We start from the raw sequence: 18,335 nt of genomic DNA, 5'->3' as shown, positions 1-18,335 counted from the left end.
TTTCGTTCTAGCTCAATTAAGCAAATGATTTTTTCCCAAATGGGCAATCCTTTTCAAGGTTGATATTCAGATTCATTCATATCTCCTACCATTACCGACATATCTTTCATGTTCCAAGCATATAATTTCCTTAGACATTAGTATGCTCTATTTCTATGATCTGGCTCATGCTGTTTTTTTTTTTTCTCTTTTAATCAGTATGTTTTAATTTTAATTTTTTTAAAAGATTTATTTGTCAGAGAGCAAGAGCACAAGCAGGCAGAATGGCAGGCAGAGCAGGCAGAGGGAGAAGCAGGCTCTCTGCTGAGCAAGGAGCTCAAGGAACCTGGGATCATGACCTGAGCCAAAGGCAGCCGCTTAACCAACTGAGGCACCCAGGCATCCCTGGCTCATGCTGTTTTCATTGACTTAAAAGCTTTTTTTAAAACAGCAACAGATTTTCAGAAGTCTAATAAACAAAGCTACGTGGGTTAAAGACAGTGGGGAGTAGCTTGGAGCCCCTATCTTTGAGCCCCTCCCTGAATTGAGCCCTGAGACACCTCCACGGAGACCTGGGCTCTCAGTTTAAAAACCACTTCTCTGGGTTTCTCAATTGCCAGTTATTGCCCAATTCTTGCTCATGTCAAAAAGTGTGGATATGAATGTTACATTCTCCTATCTAACACATTAAGAATTTCTCTATATATTCCCTTTCTTTTCCTGTCTGGACACTTATGAAAAAGTGATATACAAATAAATGATGGCATCTCTTCCTCCTGTCAGTGATGACGGTAAATGACAATGAAAAGATATGTTAACTTACAGAAGCTAGACTGTGTAAACTAGAAGTCAGTATGAAATACTTAGATTATAGTAGCAATTACACTCAAATTGCAGCAAGATGGATTTATGTAAACTAAGTGAAGAAACGTGTAATGGAGCATTTTAAATAATGACACAGTATGGATTTTGTTCCCTTAAAAACATTTAAAATCTGTAAATGTCCATCTACAAAGAGAGAATAAGACAAATTCTCAGAGAAAGGGACCCATTTAGAGGTTCCTTTTAATACTGCAAGTCTCCATTTGGCTTTTCATAAAGCTTTATTTATATATTTCCTTCTCATAGGCTGGGAAAGAGTATTAATTCTCTTTTTGTACCTGATTTCTTTCATACGTAATAAAAACAAAACCTGGTAGTCTGTCATCCATAAATTTAGCTTCTTGTTGTTGTTTTTGGCCACATGGGCAAAAATACCAGGTTGTAAAAACCATGGTGGTAGAAACAGACTTGTCTTTGTATTCAAGTAGTGGACTGGTCATAATTACATGAAAACAAAACCTGCTATTTACCCAGAACTGGAAGTCACAACTAGTCGAGACTGACAAGTGTTAACAGAACAGCCCTAGAATACATGTTAAAAATAGCAGTGGGTATTAGGAATGGAAATTATGAGCCCGTCAACTTCTCCTTGATGGATACAGATCTTGCCTTTCCTCTGGCACCAGGTGTCCACTATACTCTAACGAACAGTTCATCTAAAGCGCCTACAAGAGTTAGCAAGTTGATCAACATCTCCCGGGATTCAGAGAATGGTCTAAGAGTTCATTAAATTGCCACAAGGCACTAATTGCTCCTTCCATTGTTGCAGCCAGTTGATTTACTGCAAGCACTGATTCTCTACAGAGAACGCTGGCAAGTTCACGCTGGGCGTTAGCCTGTACCCTAAGGACAATAAGCCTGTCCAGGTTAGCTTCTGGGTGTTTGGCTAGTTCCCAAATTAGCTGCCTGTTCATGGCCGTTTCTGCAGAAACACTACTGGCTAACAAGTGGTAGTTCTCCCTCATCAGCTGAGGGGGCAGCTGGTTGGGCAAAATCCCATTTCATTGGGCTCAGAGGCAAAGGCAAGGGGGAACTTCATGGGGGTGCTCAGAGATATCACTGCATCCTTGGAGATGCTGCCAGAAATGGAGCCTCTGGTGAAAACTCGCCAACAGGCTGCAAAGGAAAGTAAATGTAGTGCTAAAAAGTCATCCATGTCATGAGAAAGCCTCAAAACTAGCAATATAAAAGCAGATCAAAGACACAGGTCTGTTCCAGATCGCCTTGCTAGCACTGCTTTTTAGCTAGACTCAGAGGACAGAATAAACTGCTCTGCTCTGAAGTCACAAGACTGGGTCTTCCCTGTTTCTCAATCTAGGTCAAATTTTCACAGAAAGGAAAAAAAAATTGGTAATAGAAAAAAACAGCTCTAAAAAACAGTCAACATTATACTGTTAGCTTTCTTTTGGAAGTCTCTTTATCAAGTATCTATCTGATTATTTCTTCATCAGGAATAGGGAACATACTATTCTGGGACCCTGTGTGAGAAAACTTGGGCAGTTTAACTTACAACTGCCTTTTCTTCAAAGCCTAGATGTCCTGAGTTGGAGAGAACACACAGGGCCACCCCTCAGCTTGCTCTGTAACATAACATGATGTCCCAGGAACATCATGCTTGCTACAGACTGAACTGTGTCTCCCCCCATCTCCAAATTCATATATTGAAGCACTACCCCTCAATATGATGGTATCTGGAGATGGGGCTTTTGGAAAGTGATTAGGTTTAGATAAAGTCATGAGGGTGGGGTTATCATGGGGTAATAAGTGCCCTTAGAAGAAGAAATCAGAGAATTAGCTCTCTCTCCACTATCTGAAAATACAGTAAGAAGGTGGTAGTCTTCTAAGTCTTCTAAGCCAGGAAAAGGGTCCCAAAAGATACCTTCATTTTGGATTTCCCAGCTCTAGAACTATGGCAAATCAGTTTCTGTTGTTTAAGATACCCAGTCTACAGTATTTTGTCACAGGAGCCTGAGCTAAGACAATGTTGAATGAAGCTCGGTTCTGTTTCCTGGTTGCTTATGTTGGGGGAAGGGATTGAGAAGATTTCAACAATTAACAACAGATCTTGACAACAAAGTTACTGCTTTAAGAGCTGTAATGGTGTGGGGGCAGGCAGAGACAGTAAGAACGCTGTTTGTCAGAATCTGCTGGATCAATGAAATCTGAGAACTGCAGTTATGAGCTGAATATGATCCTTAGACTTTGGACTCTGTCTCTCTGAACTTGAAGTAAAAAGCTATCATTCTGAATAAGTAGACGTGTGCAGCTTATTTTAAATCTCCAGACTACACCAATACCATGCCCTAAAGTGACATCTCCCATGAAATACCCATTACATCCCAGAAACCACTTCAAATGGAGGCTGCTTGTCTATGCAGTGAGCTGGTTCAGACAACTTTAGAAATTACTGTCTGGGTCCTCATTGTCCCTACCAGGCTGACAGAGGACATAAAATCCTGAGTCCCTCTCAGTCATCTCAACTCCAGGTGACAAGGAAAACATTAAATTGGAATTAAGCCCAGAATTTCAGGGTGACCCCCTAAACCTATAGATTTGCCCGAGATTAGAGCATGTAGATTCTCTGTGCAGCCCCAATATTTCTAATACCTGAACATAAAGACTGTTCCAAGGGGTCCTCGAAGTTCTCAGTCTTGGGAGCCATGTTGCTGACATCCTGGATAACTTGCCCTTGCTTATTGGGCTTCTCAACTTCCTTCCGAGCCATGTGCTATCTTATGCTGAGATTCTATGGGTCGTCCTGGATTGTCACTTCTTTTCCTTGGAAGGATCTAGATCTGGTAGACTCTAGCTCTGGCACCTGACCTGAATAGCATTGTCTCTCATGTTTTCAGGCTCCAAAGAGGCATGTGTGTAGAGAACTGATCTAAAACATTGTGTGTGGGGATCCACCACTAACTGCGCTGGTATCAAGATGCATGGACATTTGCATTCTGGCCCAAAGAGTGCTTTTGCCTCATTTTCTTTGCTTCATCATGAGTCTTCATGATGGTGGATGTTCAGATGTTCGATATACCAAGGGTCCCCAAGGACAGAAAGTAATTTTGCCCTGTCGGATAGCTACAACTCTCTGGGTTTAGACACACTGGAGACAGGAAGGAAAAGGAGCAAATGACATCAAACAAACAAACAAACAAAAACCCCAAACAAAGAAAAACAAAGAAAAAAGAAAGGTACGTAACATCTGGTGGCAGGCTTAATGACTATGACTCCTGGAAGGTTTCTAGTGGACTCTACATTTCCTGGAGCCGAGTGTTTCTGCAGACACTGAATACAGAGGTTTGGCTGGGTGTCAGGCTATTAGACCACATGCAAATGGCAGGTGGCTCTCCAGGAAGGAAATCAGTGCTACCCCATGTCTTCCCATGAATAGCTATCAAACTGTGCTTTAAAAAAAGAAAAAAAAAAAAGGATTAGTATAGACTTGCATCAGTTGTAGAGGACCTATGTATGAGGACCTATTGTGGTGGGGGCGAGGGGGAACCATGAGCTGAGAACTCAAAGACATCAAAAATGCCAAGCAAGGGGGCAAATTCCTCCAGAAAAAAAAATAGGTGGTATAAAAGCAGCACGAAGTTTCAGAGAAAGGTTAACCATCCTATCTGTGTAGTTTTTTTTTTTTAAAGATTTTATTTATTTGACAGAGAGAGAGATCACAAGTAGACAGAGAGGCAGGCAGAGAGAGGGAAGCAGGCTCGCCGCTGAGCAGAGAGCCCAATGCGGGACTCGATCCCAGGACCCTGAGATCATGACCTGAGCCGAAGGCAGCGGCTTAACCCACTGAGCCACCCAGGCGCCCCCCATCTGTGTAGTTAAGAGACACTAACTAAGTATATAGCTACCATAATACACTCTTAAGTAACAGGAAGTTGGGGACAGGGATAGAGAACACAGAACTATTGATATGATTTTAGCCCTGATTTTGAATTGGGGCAAGAGAAGTATGTTAGAAAATTCCACATTTATGAAAGAGTGAAATTTCCTAAAACTTCATAAGGAAGGTAGCCTTCTCAGCGTGCAACTGATCCTCCTGTCTGGGAATAAAGTTGGAACCCTTTGCTAAATTAAAGGTCTTACAAATGTTCTAGAGGACCCACTGCTGTGGAGCAGTTTTTATTCTGTCTTCTCTGAAGAGGTTCCTCAGTGCAGCACCATGGGACGACAGCTATGGCACAGGGAGAGCTCTCACAACTTTGCAGGAAAAGGGGGGATTTCTTCTCAGTCGCCCATTAGGGAACCTAGACTGCATGACTTTAAGTATGTCTTTTAGTTACATGAACTACCAATTAAGCCAGATTTGTTTGAGAGGTCTTAGAAGCATCCGAAGCTTCTAACGAAAAAGTGAGGGTCAGGCTGGGAGTATGGGTACTTGTGCATGGCCATACTTCCTGGCTTAGCCCATTGTGCACTTCTTCTGTGACTGGCCCTTCTGAAGTAGCATGATGACTTGACAAGTGAGAAAAAGTACTTAATACATTGCTCTCATCCTTTCAGTATGTAATAACCAGGATGATCTGCTAGTGAAGCAGCCCAGGAAGATAGCACATTTGTGACTTAGGTTTTCAGGTTGCTCCCCTGAAGTGTGGACAGTCCCTGAATCCATACCTTGCTCATTTACACACTCAACTGCACACTGTGTAACAGTAACAGAACATGGGTACTTGATAGAGTTGACAGATGCAGGGGAAAACTTGACTCTCTGACTTTGAGCCGGTGACTTGCTAGTCACTTTTCTGTATTATGAGGACTAATTAAAAGGAAATAACATTTGAAAACCATGTAGGAAAGTATGTGATACAGAGGCAATAGGTAAGTTAATATTCACATTACTTTTAAAGTAGTATTAGTATAGATACAAAAAAGATGACATTACTTCTTTAATAAAGTTTATTTTTGAAGCTTACATAGTTTTAATTATTAGCCTTTGTGGAACTTTACTTCATTCAAACCCAACTTAATATAGGAACAAATAATTCTCTGTAGAAAATACTTCTCTCTCACCTTGGTTGTTTCATTGATGATTCGGAACTTGGTGCTGTCTTTGCCTGTTGTGGCTGAGTCTAGTGATGCCTGATAGGTTGATCTCCTGGAAAGCTGCTGTTTCTGACGCCTGCAGATATACAGAATATAAATATCCAAGAATTATTTGTGATTGTCAGCATCCAAGACTATATTATCATGTGGAAGTCATTAAAATTCACTATGATGGTAAATGAACTGGGTCCAGACAGTATTAGTACTCTCATAAAGTACTAACAGGAGTACTTTGTTACTAGAGTGCTAATAAAATTAGTACAAATAAGAGTAATACGAATGTAATTGCTCAACAAAGCACTGTCCAAGGACGGCATTTCATCCCCTTTATTGAGAAGGTGGGGCAGTTTTCATAGATGACATTTATTAGCTTGTTAATTTCCCTTCCTCCTTCCACAAAATGTACACTTTAATAGAAACTCAGTAAATTCTTATGGAAATCCAATATAATCCAGTGACTTGACAAAATGACCAAGAGTTCCCTATAGAATTCCCTCTAAGGTACCTATTCAGAATTTAAGTGATCTGATTTTCTTCCTTTAGAGCAGTGTGAATAAATTAGAAATCTGTAACATAGGATACAATTTTTGGTGGTTTCAGGTTTAGGATCACACAAAGACAGATATTCAACAGAAGAATTTTTTTTTTTTTTAAGATTTTTATTTATTTATTTGACAGACAGAGATCACAGGTAGGCAGAGAGGCAGCCAGAGAGAGAGGAAGGAAAGCAAGCTCCCTGCTGAGCAGAGAGCCCGACACGGGGCTCGATCCCAGGACCCTGGGACCATGACCCGAGCTGAAGGCAGAGGCTTTAACCCACTGAGCCACCCAGGCGCCCCTCAACAGAAGAATTTTAAAGAAATATTTCCTGAAGCTCTGGGGAAACAAGTAACCGTATATAGTGGTGATTAGAGCATAAAACGGTACAATCCCTATGTGGGTGTCTCTGGTAATAGGTACAATTTTAAATGTATTTATTCTTTGATGCAGTAATACCATTCCCGGAAATCAATCCTATAAATACACTTGCAGGTGTAGGAAATGACACACGTATAGCTTTTCATTATGGCATGACTTTATAGCTAAAAGATTAAAAACTCAAGGATCTAGCAATAGGAAGGAGAAGAAATAAATCATAGTATATCTACCCAATAGAATACTACACAGCCATAAAAAGAGAGGACAATCTCTATACACTCATGCAGAGCTTTTCAGAATAAACTATAAAGCAGAAAAAAAAACCACAACATATATAGCAAGTGACTTGGTATAAGAAAGGCAGTGATATAAGAATATATGTATTTACAAAAAGAAATACTGGGAGGATAAATAAGAAATTAATAAATCTGGTTACTTAGATGTAGAATAGGGTGAAGGAGGACAGGCATGGGAGTAACCCTTTTCAAAGTATATCTTTTTATATTATTTGACTTCTGAAACCTATAGAAGTATTATCTATTCAAAGATATAAACACTTTTAAAATATGTATTTAGAAATTTAAATAAGACAGTAATAAGTGTATAAAGGTGAATGTCTCCTGTCTGATGAATTTCTTAATGATTACATTTCCTAACTGACCCTTTCCTTAAAAAGCCTTCAAACACTGCAATATTGAAATGTTTTGATCTAGGTAATATAGTTCCTCTCCTTACCTGTAGAAAGCAATCTTGTTGCAATCTTTGAAAATGTTTTTATCCACAGCTTCATCTTCAACACTAAATAAAAAGATATTTTAAGAAATTTATTTTCTCCAAAGTTTGTGAATTTTTGTTCCTTCTCTAACTATAGTATGAACATAGGTAATAAACTTCCGCAATGCAAAATTGTGTCGTGACCATAACATAATATGATAGCATGTGTGCTGCAGAGTAACATCCTTTTGTAAATCACACAAGGTAAACAACAAAATATCAAGTTCTCGGAATACACTGAAAACACTGGAAAAAGAGTACTGTCACTTATAAGGAAGGGTTCTTTTAAAATAATGACTGAAGGCTATGACTACAATAATAAAATCAGAAGAAGCAAAACCGCAAAAAACCCAAACGAAACAAAAACAATCCATCCACTTATTTATTCGATAAGATATTTTCAGAATATTCTTACTGAGTGCTGGGCCCTGAGGAAGATAGGAAGGAATGTGTCTGAGCTTCCTACAAGAGCCTAACCAACAAGTACAAATCAACCTGACAAATACTTCAACAGAGGTATGTGCAAGGGGCTAGAATAATAGAAACAGATGTAAAAGGAAAATCTTTTGCTTTTGAATGATGCTGACAATTAGGAGTCAACGCTTTTTAAAACCAAGTTCCTAGACTAGCTATTTCTGGAATAGACCATGAATAAAATACATACATACTGCTGCTAGAGAATATGCATTTAAATTAGCCTCCAGGGGCACCTAGCTGGTTACTCAGTCAGTCAGTGAAGCATTTTGGTCTGAGTTCTGAGATTGAGAGCCCGTACTGGGTATAGATTACTTAAAAATAAAATCTTTAAAAAAATAAATTAGCCTCCATATGATCAAAACAACTATAGACTGTAAGGAGGGGGAAAACCACTGGACTTCAAGCAGACATGTTGCTGAATACAGCTACAGTCAGCATGTCTATGAATATGTAGGAAACTATGATTGAACACAAATTTCCAGATAGGAAAACAAGCCCACAGATACACTTGGCTGCACTAAAAAATTATTTTTTTGGAAGTCATCAAATCCTTCACTGATGCAGTCTTTGTCAGTGTTTCTTTTAATCAAGTCATGCAAAGATCTGAGAAATTTAGTCTTTTTGCTTTCCAGCTTTGAAGAATGAGCTCTGTAATAGTATAGGAAGATGGGGGTACAGCTGAATATGGAAAGCAACATGCTTGAAATTCACAGGTTACAGTTCTGATCACAATTCTTCTACTGTTTTGTAAACCATCCTAAAAGTATTTTATGAGGGGCTAGCTATTAATACCAACTACTTCCCTGGGGGAATTGAGAAAAGATTATAAAGATTAAGTACACAAATATGAAGCATACAACAGGTCATTCAACAATCAGTAAAGCCTTCAAAACCAGAATGTTGCTTTCAGTTACTACCTATCCCCTGCCGTCTGGATTCAGTCCCTGCAGGACCACTGGGCCTTTACCTGATTTCCTCTTTCCCAGCAGCTTCCATGGCTTCCCAGGCAATTCGACTCGCTTTCAGCGCTCAGGCCAAGGCCAAACGCGACTTTTTAAATCGCCTGTTGGCCGTCTTTCTAAATTACAACCAGGACTTCACCACTGTCGGGTCCTGGGAAATGGAGTCCTCTCCAGGTCCTTAAGGAGTAGCAAATCTGCACTTACTCCTCGGTTTTCCAGGCCAAATTAGCGCTTCTACATGGATTTAGTTGGCCAAATTTTCTTAGTTACGAATGCCCGACGAAGAACTGCTTTCCTGAGGAATCAAAACTGTCTTTGCGGTGGAGGGGGCGTGTACTCCAAGAGCCCTAGAGGAGAAAAGTCAAGAGCGTGAGAAACAGGAAATACGGAGACCGCTTGCCTGACCCAGGCCAAACCTCTGCAGGTTTATCTCCGTGAGCGTCACGCCACAGATCCTGAGAACTGACCCACTCTCAGTTTTTAGTAGAAAGTGCCGGCCTGCTCCGCGCTGAAGCTTGGTGTTCCCCGGTCAAATTCTGCTTTCCCCTTTCAGGGCCAAAATGGTCCTTATAAAGAGTATATCTACTACAGTAGATACAGTTCTGTAAGTGCTTATACTCTACCACTGCCAAATTCCGTCTTTGCTTAAATATCTCCAGAAAACCGATAACTCACTACTACACGCCAAATAGGCGAACTTACGGCTTTCCCAGACTTCGGCCCCAGCGACTGACTTTGATCTAGAACGAATGAGAGGCTGGGGCGAACGAAAGGAGGAGAGAGCCAAACGCCACACTGGGTGCCTGCTTGGTCCTCAGACCCTTTAAGGGCCAGGAGAGAGAAGAGCCGACCGAAGCGGAGGCAGCTTCTGATAAACATCCTAACGCTCCAGGATGACCGGCAAACCACAGGACTACGTCTGCGCTGTACCGCCTAAAACTCACACGAGGTCTTGATGGCTGGCTTAGGGAGGGGCTGCTGGGTGGCCAAACAAACAAGCCCCGGGAGGTTTCGAGGACCCGGATGATCCCGCCCCCAGAGCAGAGCCGGAAGAGGGCGGGGCGAACCGGAAGAAGGCGAAGTGCTTTCGGTAGGCGCTCCACGGCTGTGAAGATGGCGGTGGCTGCGTGGCTTCAGGTGCTGCCTGTCATTCTTCTACTTCTGGGGCCTCAGCCGTCCCCACTGTCGCTCCTCGGTGTAGGACCGGCACCTGTCGCCGCTAACGACCGGTCCAAGTGGCACGTTCCGATGCCGTCGGTGAGTGTTCTTCAGAAGCAACTGAGCCTGGAGGAGCAAGGGGTGGGGCTACGGCGGCCTTAGGGGTCCATGAAGGTTCCGCTGAAGTCCGCTTCCAAAGGAGTGGAATTGCCTGGAGCGTCTGTGTCGCTGGTTAACAGGGACCCACCTCCCTGGAGCGGACAGCCATGCACTTCGGTGGGTAGGTTAGCGGGAGTGCCAGGGCCATTTCAGGAGCGGAGAAGAATGGTAGAACGGTATCTTACCAGCGAAGTCAGAGAGAACTTTGAATGCCTTACTTGAGACGGGAAAGTTGATGAAAAGGTGGAGAACGGGTTTCCCTTTCAGCTGAAGTTTCACAGAATCCAGTGACCCCGAGTTGCATGAGAGAGATCTGGAAATAGGTGTTTTTCTTTCTGTTTTTCCTCTGCACTTTTTTGTTACTGGATGATTCTACTTAACGAAGTTGTTTGATATCATTGGAACTTTGGAATGGTTATTCTAAGCTTTGCTGTGTGATTAGGAAGCCTAGGCATTTAAAAAATGTATTCTAACATGAGAATAGCTGAAATGGAAGAAATTTTATTCTAAAATAGGATACGGTAAAGGTAGCCTTTCTTTTGGATGATTTACTAGATAGGTTGACCCTTTTTGTCCTCCTACTCCCCTCCTTTAAACCTCATTTGAGTAAGCGCTGTAGTCCTGCGAGCCAACAAATCGGATACACCAGGAAATGCCAGAAAGCATTTTGTTCTGTTGAAACCACGGTGGCCTTTTTGTTTCATTCTGCTCTGCTCACTGGCTGCAATGTCGAAATTTCATTTGAGCTTTTACATGGCAAGCATTAATAGCTTTTGTTCATTCGGTGAAGATCTTCAGGTTCTGACTTTTAGGTATTGTTGGTAAAATGGTTACTAGTTAAGTTCATCTGTCTGTCATACAGTAGTTTATTTGAAGAAATGATTGGGTTATTCTGAACAGTGATTAGTGAGTAAAGGGAATTTACTTGAAGATTTAAGTTGAGATTTCTAGCCGCTTCTCTCCTAGAGTCCTTGCTTCATGGTCTGTGGGGAAAAAATTGTGTCTCTACACCAAGCTACAAACTTCTGCAGTTTGGATACGGTTGAACTTTACTAAAAGGAAGGATGTTCCTGTATTTTTTGTTGTTGTTAAGAAAACTAAAACATTTTATAAATTTAGGTTTTGTAACAATTATATTCTGCCTTGGGAATTAAAGTGATCTGATGCTAATTATCTTTCTCATTTATCTTTGCAGGGGAAAAATTATTTTAGTTTTGGAAAGATCCTGTTCAAAAATACCACTATCTTCCTGAAATGTGAGTTTTTGCATTTCATGAAGTTTTTTATTTGAGTTTTTAAGTGATCTTTAAACTTTAATTTACCTAGTTTCTATCTGACCTACTCTGAATGTAAGCTTTGAAATTTAATAGTCTGGCACTATCTAGGCATACACATCTTAGTGTAATTAAGGTCTTTTCACTGAGTAATCTTCAGGATACTTGTGTGAACTTTATTTTCTTCTCTTGTTTTTCTGGAGTTTATACAGTTAAACCCATTATGTTGTTTGATTGTCTGCATGGTGTTTTAATCTGCCCTGTGTCAAAGAGATACCACTCACTTGGCTTTTGTGTGCTTATTAGATGTTTACTGAACACATGGCTTAGGTTTGTCAGACCTTTGGCTCTGAATGCATATGTTCAGTAAACCTTTGTTTACAGAAGGTGTATTTTCCTATTTGGCTCTTTGAAAGAGGAAGCTCAAGGCTATTACCGGGGAATAGGGATTATATAGAACAAAACCAGTCTGTCCACTGAGAAAAACCACTGTATCTGAATCCAGAATATCCCATTGCGTATTAAAGAAAGGCTTCCTTTTATTTTTGAAACTGGCTTTATTTTAGGGAATAAATGATCGTGGATAACTCTGTTTCAGGATCAGGGATAAAAGTTCAGGTCATCCATTTGTGCTTCTTTGCCTGTCTTTCTCCATGAAAGTGCAAAGTTATAAGTTGTAGTTGGATGATTTTGTTTTAATCATTTACTAAGTAGTTATTAAAAACCTACTATGCGCCAGGCATTTAGATACAAGGAAGTGATAGAAAAGGCCCTCTCTCTTCCTGAGCTTACAGTCTAACGGGAGTGAAGGGGGCCAGTAAAATTTCTATGAAAAACAGACTATCTCTATGAAAATACAGTTTCTTGACTAAGGACTTAAATTTGGTTTAAGTCAGATTACTGAAACAAACTGGTCTGTCTTGTGGGGTTGTTGTGCTAGATAAGACTAACTTTTCAGGATAGCGGTATTTGGTTTTTTGGAATAGCCTGACAGCCTGCATGCTATTCTACCTTTTTATCGTCTGTAGTCTTTTCTCACCTGCTTTTTGATCAACTGGTACTTTGCCACCTATGCAAGCTGCTATTTTGCAGTGTTTACATTTCATTTTGGGGGAGAATTTGAGACTCCTAAAAAATTAATACTGTGTTTCCTTTTGTTACTTCTCTGTTTGCTCTCATTTACCTTGTCTCTGATTTTATGCTTTTAGGGCTATGGTATAGCTTTCCATGAAATTGCCGGGACCATTTTTGTCTCTTAATGCCATCTATTCAAAGTTCTGAATGGCGTCTTTTAACATATAGTAGTATTTTTGCAGCCAAGTCTTTCTGAAGATCTTTTGTTTAGGGGATTTTCTTACTGGCTTCTATTTAGTTAATAGAAGAATTTGTATGGTTCTTTTGAATAATTTACAGTGAGATTACAAATATCCTTTTTATCATTTCCATAAATTCTATTTAGCACATCAGAGTTTTGTGTATTTTAATTGAGCCTTATAAAAGTGTGTCACTTGGAAATTAATTTGAGAAAACAATTTAAAACACAAAAGGGAAGGTTATAATTTTAGGTGTGTGCCTTTTGTTAAGAACCAAAAATAGATTCCTAGGTACAGTCATGTTTATCTTTGTCACATTTGCATAAAGCAGGTATCTTGTAGTATATTTTCTGTAATGCAGCTGGGATCAAAGATTAACTGACTTCCAGGTGGAACAGCTGATGAATGATACAGTCAGATTTATGCTCTCAAGTTTTCAGACTAATGCCTTGGCCTACTAGAATATTGTGTTCCAGACATTGTTAATGAGTTATGAGGTCACTCTGACTTCTTGAGATTCCTTGAGGCCTCTCTTAAGGTGGGTTTTGGAAAGAGTTTTTCATTTTTGCTTTTGTTCTTCCTTCCTTCCCCAGCCAGGTTTGCCTTTTTTCCTTAGTTCTTTCTGTCTAATTTTGATATCTTTCAAGGTCTAAGCCAGTAATTTTTCCCTCAGTGGAACTATTTTTGAATACTGCCTTATGATGTCCCTAATGTTATTCCTTGTTTCTCCAGCTAGAATGTAGCCTCCTTAGGAGTCCTGTTCTCCAGCGTGACACAGTGTCATGTAGCTTTGTATGCTTAAGTGTTCTGCTCAGTAAATATTTGAATGATAATAGAAGACTGGTTTTAACTGAGGACTACTTTATCACTTCCAGAGAACCAGGAATTGGGGTTTTAAGGCATAAAAGTAGATACACTTAAGCAGGTCAGAAACTTCTTTTGTGAACAGTAGTACTTTTATCTGAAGAATATCCACTTCTTTTTACGTATATTATGTGTTGGGAGAAGAGGCAGTCTTTGAATACCTCAAGTTAGCAGGAAAAATAGAATGTGGGGTAACAGCCTAGGGAAAATGCTTTGTTTGGGAATCATCTTTATTCACAAAGTTTTCTTCTTTTATAGTTGATGGAGAACCTTGTGATGTATCTTTGAATATAACCTGGTATCTGAAAAGTGCTGATTGTTACAATGAAATCTACAACTTCAAGGTAAGAAATATAAAATTAACAGATTTCTTGGACTTTAAATATCATCGGGTCCTACTAGGAGGGAAAGAGCTGAAATTAGAATCCTCTGTGCTTCCCAGTTTGCAGACCTACAATGCTAGCAAAGTGTTTGGTCTCAACCCTTAAAAATTACTGCATACTCCTGCTCACTTTAGCAGCACTGTAGAAATGCTGACAGTACTGATTCCCATCTTTGGCCCCCCATTTTGTTCATTTGTCAGTTACTTTTCTTATGGGGCTGTGTGTGTTCCAGGCCCCTTAGAGATTATTATACATAACCTTAGAAATATCCGAAATCTATATAGAACTTACCAAAGTCAGCATCCAAAGAATAATAATCCAATCAAGAAATGGGCAGAATGCATGAATAGACATTTCTCCAAAGAAGACATACAAATGGCCAACAGACACCTGAAAAATTGTTCAACGACTCTCGGATTGGGGAAATACAAATCAAAACCACAATGAGATACCATCTCGCACCAGTCAGAATGACTAAAATGTGTAAGTCAGCAAGCACTGGATGTTGGTGAGGATGCGGAGAAATCCTACAATGTTGGTGGGAATGTAAGCTGGTGTAACCACTCTGGAAAACAGTATGGAGGTTCCTCAAAAAGTTGAAAATAGAACTACCCTACAATCCAGCAATTATACTACTAGGTATTTACCCCAAAGATACAGATACAATGATCCGAAGGGGCACCTGCACCCAAATGTTTATAGCAGCAGTGGCCACAATAGCCAAATGATGGAAAGAGCCTAGCTGTCCATTGGCAGATGAATGGATAAAGAGGATGTGGTATATACATACAATGGAATACTATTTAGCCATCAAAAAAAATCTTGCCATTTGCAACAATGTGGTTGGAGCTAGAGGGTATTATGCTAAGTGAAATAGGTCAGTCAGAGAAAGACAGTTACATGATTCACTCATATGTGGAATTTAAGAAGCAAAACAAAGGATCATAAGGGAAAAGAGAGAAAGATAAAACAAGATGAAATCAGAGAGGGAGACATACCAGAAGAGACGTTTTTGTTTTAAGATTTTATATTTTTATTGTTTGAGAGCGAGAGAGAGCATGGTGGGGTGAAGGGTAGGAGGAAAAGCAGACTGCCTGCTGAGCAGGGAGCCCAATGCAGGACCTGATCCCAGGACTCGAGGATCATGACCTGAGAAGAAGGCAGACACTTAACTGACTTACCCACCCAGGTGCCCAACCATAAGAGACACTTACAGGGTGACTATAAGAGTAGTTATAAGGTAACTGGGTGATGGGTATTAAGGAGGGCCTGTGATGAATGAGTACCATCCATCACATTTAAGACTGATGAATCACTGAACTCTATCCCTGAAATTAATAAACACTATATGTTAATTAATTGAATTTAATAAATAAGCAAAAATTTTAAGGAAAGAAAAGGGAATGCCTACTTTGAGAAATGCCTACTTTGAGAATGCCTACTTTAAGAAAAGAAAAGGGAAAGCCAGGATTGGGGGAGGCTTGTTTTGGCCTTCCATGAATCTGTTAGAGATAACATTGTCTTTACCCTTCCTGATGTAGTGCCACAAGATCTAATTAATGAATAGCTGTTTATTAGGTGCCTGCAGGCACTTTACAGGTGCATGGGAATCCTTTGATCTCACTACAGTGCGCTTCTTTGTGTCTGCTCACTGTATAAAATCTATGGACTAAGGTCTGGATTTTGCAGAGAATAACTCTTCAGCTCCCATGTATTGTCCTATACCCATTTCCTTCCCGCTGTCAGTAAGTTACCCTGAATAAAATTCTGCATAAACTGTAGAGAGTTGCCTCCTTCGTTTTCTGGTCTCAAAATACCTTCTCAGTTTGCGGAATACTTTATTGTTCCCCCTCCACCTTCTTTTTTTTTTTTAAAGATTTTTATTTATTTATTTGACAGAGAGAGAGATCACAAGTAGGCAGAGAGAGAGAGGAGGAAGCAGGCTCCCCGCCGAGCAGAGAGCCCGATGCGGGGCTCGATCCCAGGACCATGGGACCTTGACCTGAGCCGAAGGCAGAGGCTTTAACCCACTGAGCCACCCAGGCGCCCCTCCTCCACCTTCTAACAAGCACATATACTAAAATTGGAACAATACAGAAGATTAGCATGGCCTCTGCACAAGAATGACACATAATTCATGAACCATTCCATATTAAAAAAAAATTACTGTAGTTTCCAAAAAACCTTTTGTTCATTTGGGTTACTGTATTAGAAATTAAAACAGAAAATACAGAAATACGCGTTAATTTATTTTATGGTAGCAGTAATAAGTCATTGCATGTTAATACAAAAAATTTTCTTTTAGTGAAAAATAATTTTTTCCAAAAAACACAGAAGAGGTATTATTTTGTATTTTTGCAAAGCCCTTCATTTGATGTTGGATATAGTAGAAGACAGCTGAATTCTTCTATCTTCTTCACTCAGTTTATTGTGATGTATTATTTTGGTTGAAGTATATGCACAAAATGTGGCCTCATAATACAGATACATAGTTGGAAAAGGGGGTGATATTTTAAGTGTTTTCAGATAATTGTAGGTAGTGTTCTTTGATTTTATACCAAAATGTAACAAGTAGAGTTTCTTAAAGTTTGGTGGCAGTGTGGTATCTGAGAGCATATCAGTCAACTTTATTCTTTCTCTTTTGTATTTAAATAAATTGGTGTGTCATGCACTTTGGTCTTTTATGTATGTCTAATTTTGGTTATTTTGGAAATAGTGCTTGACTGAATTTTATAAATCTTTAAAATATTAACTCATTTTACAATTAAGTTGAAGTGTTTTTTATATATATGTATATATATATATATATACACACATACATATTTTTAATGATTTTACTTGTCAGAGAGAGCGCATGCACAAATGGGGAGCAGCAGACAGAGGGAGAACTAGGCTCCCCACTGAGCAGGAAGCCATACGTTGGGCTCAATCCCAGGACCCTGGGTTCGTGACCTGAGCTAAGGGCAGATGCTTAACCCACTGAGCCACCCAGGTGTCCTGAAGTTATATTTGTTAATATCACCCTCCTGTCACATCAGCAACTCCTGAAGTATTAGAGACTTAAGTATTGTTAGGAAGATGCAGTTTGAAAGCTCAAATTTTATCATTGGCAAAGAATACTTTCTGTTGTCTTCCTTGAGGTAACAGCCTCCCTTCACCCATTTTCAAGAAAGTATCTCCCAAATAACCAAATCTGAATAACCTATAGTTTGTGAGTTATTCTTGGAGGTAAAAGGAAAAAGTGGAGAGTTCAGGTTATAAATCAAAACAGTTGTAAAGTGTTTTATCTCTTTTATAGTATTTTGCATATTTCCCATTTTGTCTCATAGAATATTAAAAAATACACACAAAGTCCAGATTTAATAACATTAATAGATTTTACTGTTCATTAAGGACATTCTTAGTAAAACTGGCATTTTTTTTTTTTTTTTTTTTTTTAAGCTGTGTATGACTGACTGCAATGACTACTGGTACAATTAGATGTCACTGCCTTGATTCCTGATAAGGGCAGCAATTTTACCCATCATTACTTTTGCATTATCAGTACAAAGCAAATAACCTATTACTTTATTAGTAGTAGTGTGGAATTAGTTTTAGATCTCATTTTACAGTTGACATAGTACACTGTACTTGGGCACTGAAGAAATATGGTTCCAAGATGGATTTTTCAGGACTTTTCCATTCTGTTTCAGCCTCCATGTATTTCTTTTTTTCCTTTTCAAAGATATTGTTTTTTTTTTTTTTTTAATTTATTTATTTGACAGACAGAGATCACAAGCAGGCAGAGAGGCAGGCAGAGAGAGGTGGGGAAGCAGGCTCACCGCTGAGCAGAGAGCCTGATGTGGGGCTCGATCCCAGGACCCTGGGATCATGACCTGAGCTGAAGGCAGAGGCTTTAACCCACTGAGCCACCCAGGTGTCCCTCTAACTGGTTTTTAAAAAAGTGCCCACCATCTAGTTGGTTTTTCAGACCTTAAGGATTTTGAATTCCTGCCTTGTATTAGGGTTTTACATTACCTTTTTTGTGGTGTTGGTGACTGTTTTTTGCTTTTGTTATACAACATTGGATAGGAGGTAGGATGGGGGGAAGGACTGAAGAATTTAAAGAGAAATGATAGTATGTTCAGAGTGTAGTTTGAA

General features: G+C 39.7%; 2 protein-coding genes and 1 pseudogene across 14 annotated transcripts in view; 2 read left to right on the top strand and 1 right to left on the bottom strand.

The window, feature by feature from the left end:
• Positions 1–10,199, bottom strand: part of GANC (glucosidase alpha, neutral C) — a 71,226-nt gene extending 61,027 nt beyond the window's left edge. For 6 of the 10 annotated variants that reach the window (XR_006818628.1, XM_046007537.1, XM_046007540.1 and 3 more), the window contains exons 1-4: positions 9,747–9,981; positions 9,050–9,391; positions 7,567–7,629; positions 5,881–5,989 (exon numbers count right to left, since the gene is read on the bottom strand). Coding sequence is in view for 9 of the 10 variants with exons in the window: in XM_046007537.1 (XP_045863493.1) it covers positions 5,881–5,989; positions 7,567–7,629; positions 9,050–9,078 (201 nt within the window). In the remaining variant the exon portion in view is untranslated. The other 4 variants (XM_046007546.1, XM_046007539.1, XM_046007538.1 and 1 more) reach the window with 4 other exon arrangements.
• The window catches only part of TMEM87A (transmembrane protein 87A), a 44,327-nt gene continuing 36,149 nt past the window's right edge, over positions 10,158–18,335 (top strand). For all 4 annotated transcript variants that reach the window (XM_046007550.1, XM_046007548.1, XM_046007549.1 and 1 more), the window contains exons 1-3: positions 10,158–10,301; positions 11,557–11,617; positions 14,071–14,156. In XM_046007550.1, coding sequence (XP_045863506.1) covers positions 10,158–10,301; positions 11,557–11,617; positions 14,071–14,156 — 291 coding nt within the window. The remainder of the gene's footprint in view (positions 10,302–11,556; positions 11,618–14,070; positions 14,157–18,335) is intronic.
• On the top strand, positions 16,254–16,352 carry LOC123945350 (annotated as a pseudogene).

This window comes from Meles meles, chromosome 6, assembly GCF_922984935.1.
Source record: "Meles meles chromosome 6, mMelMel3.1 paternal haplotype, whole genome shotgun sequence".
Taxonomy (NCBI): Eukaryota; Metazoa; Chordata; class Mammalia; order Carnivora; family Mustelidae; genus Meles; species Meles meles.
Note: the sequence above shows the minus strand (reverse complement) of the source record. Positions and strands in the feature narration are given on the sequence as shown.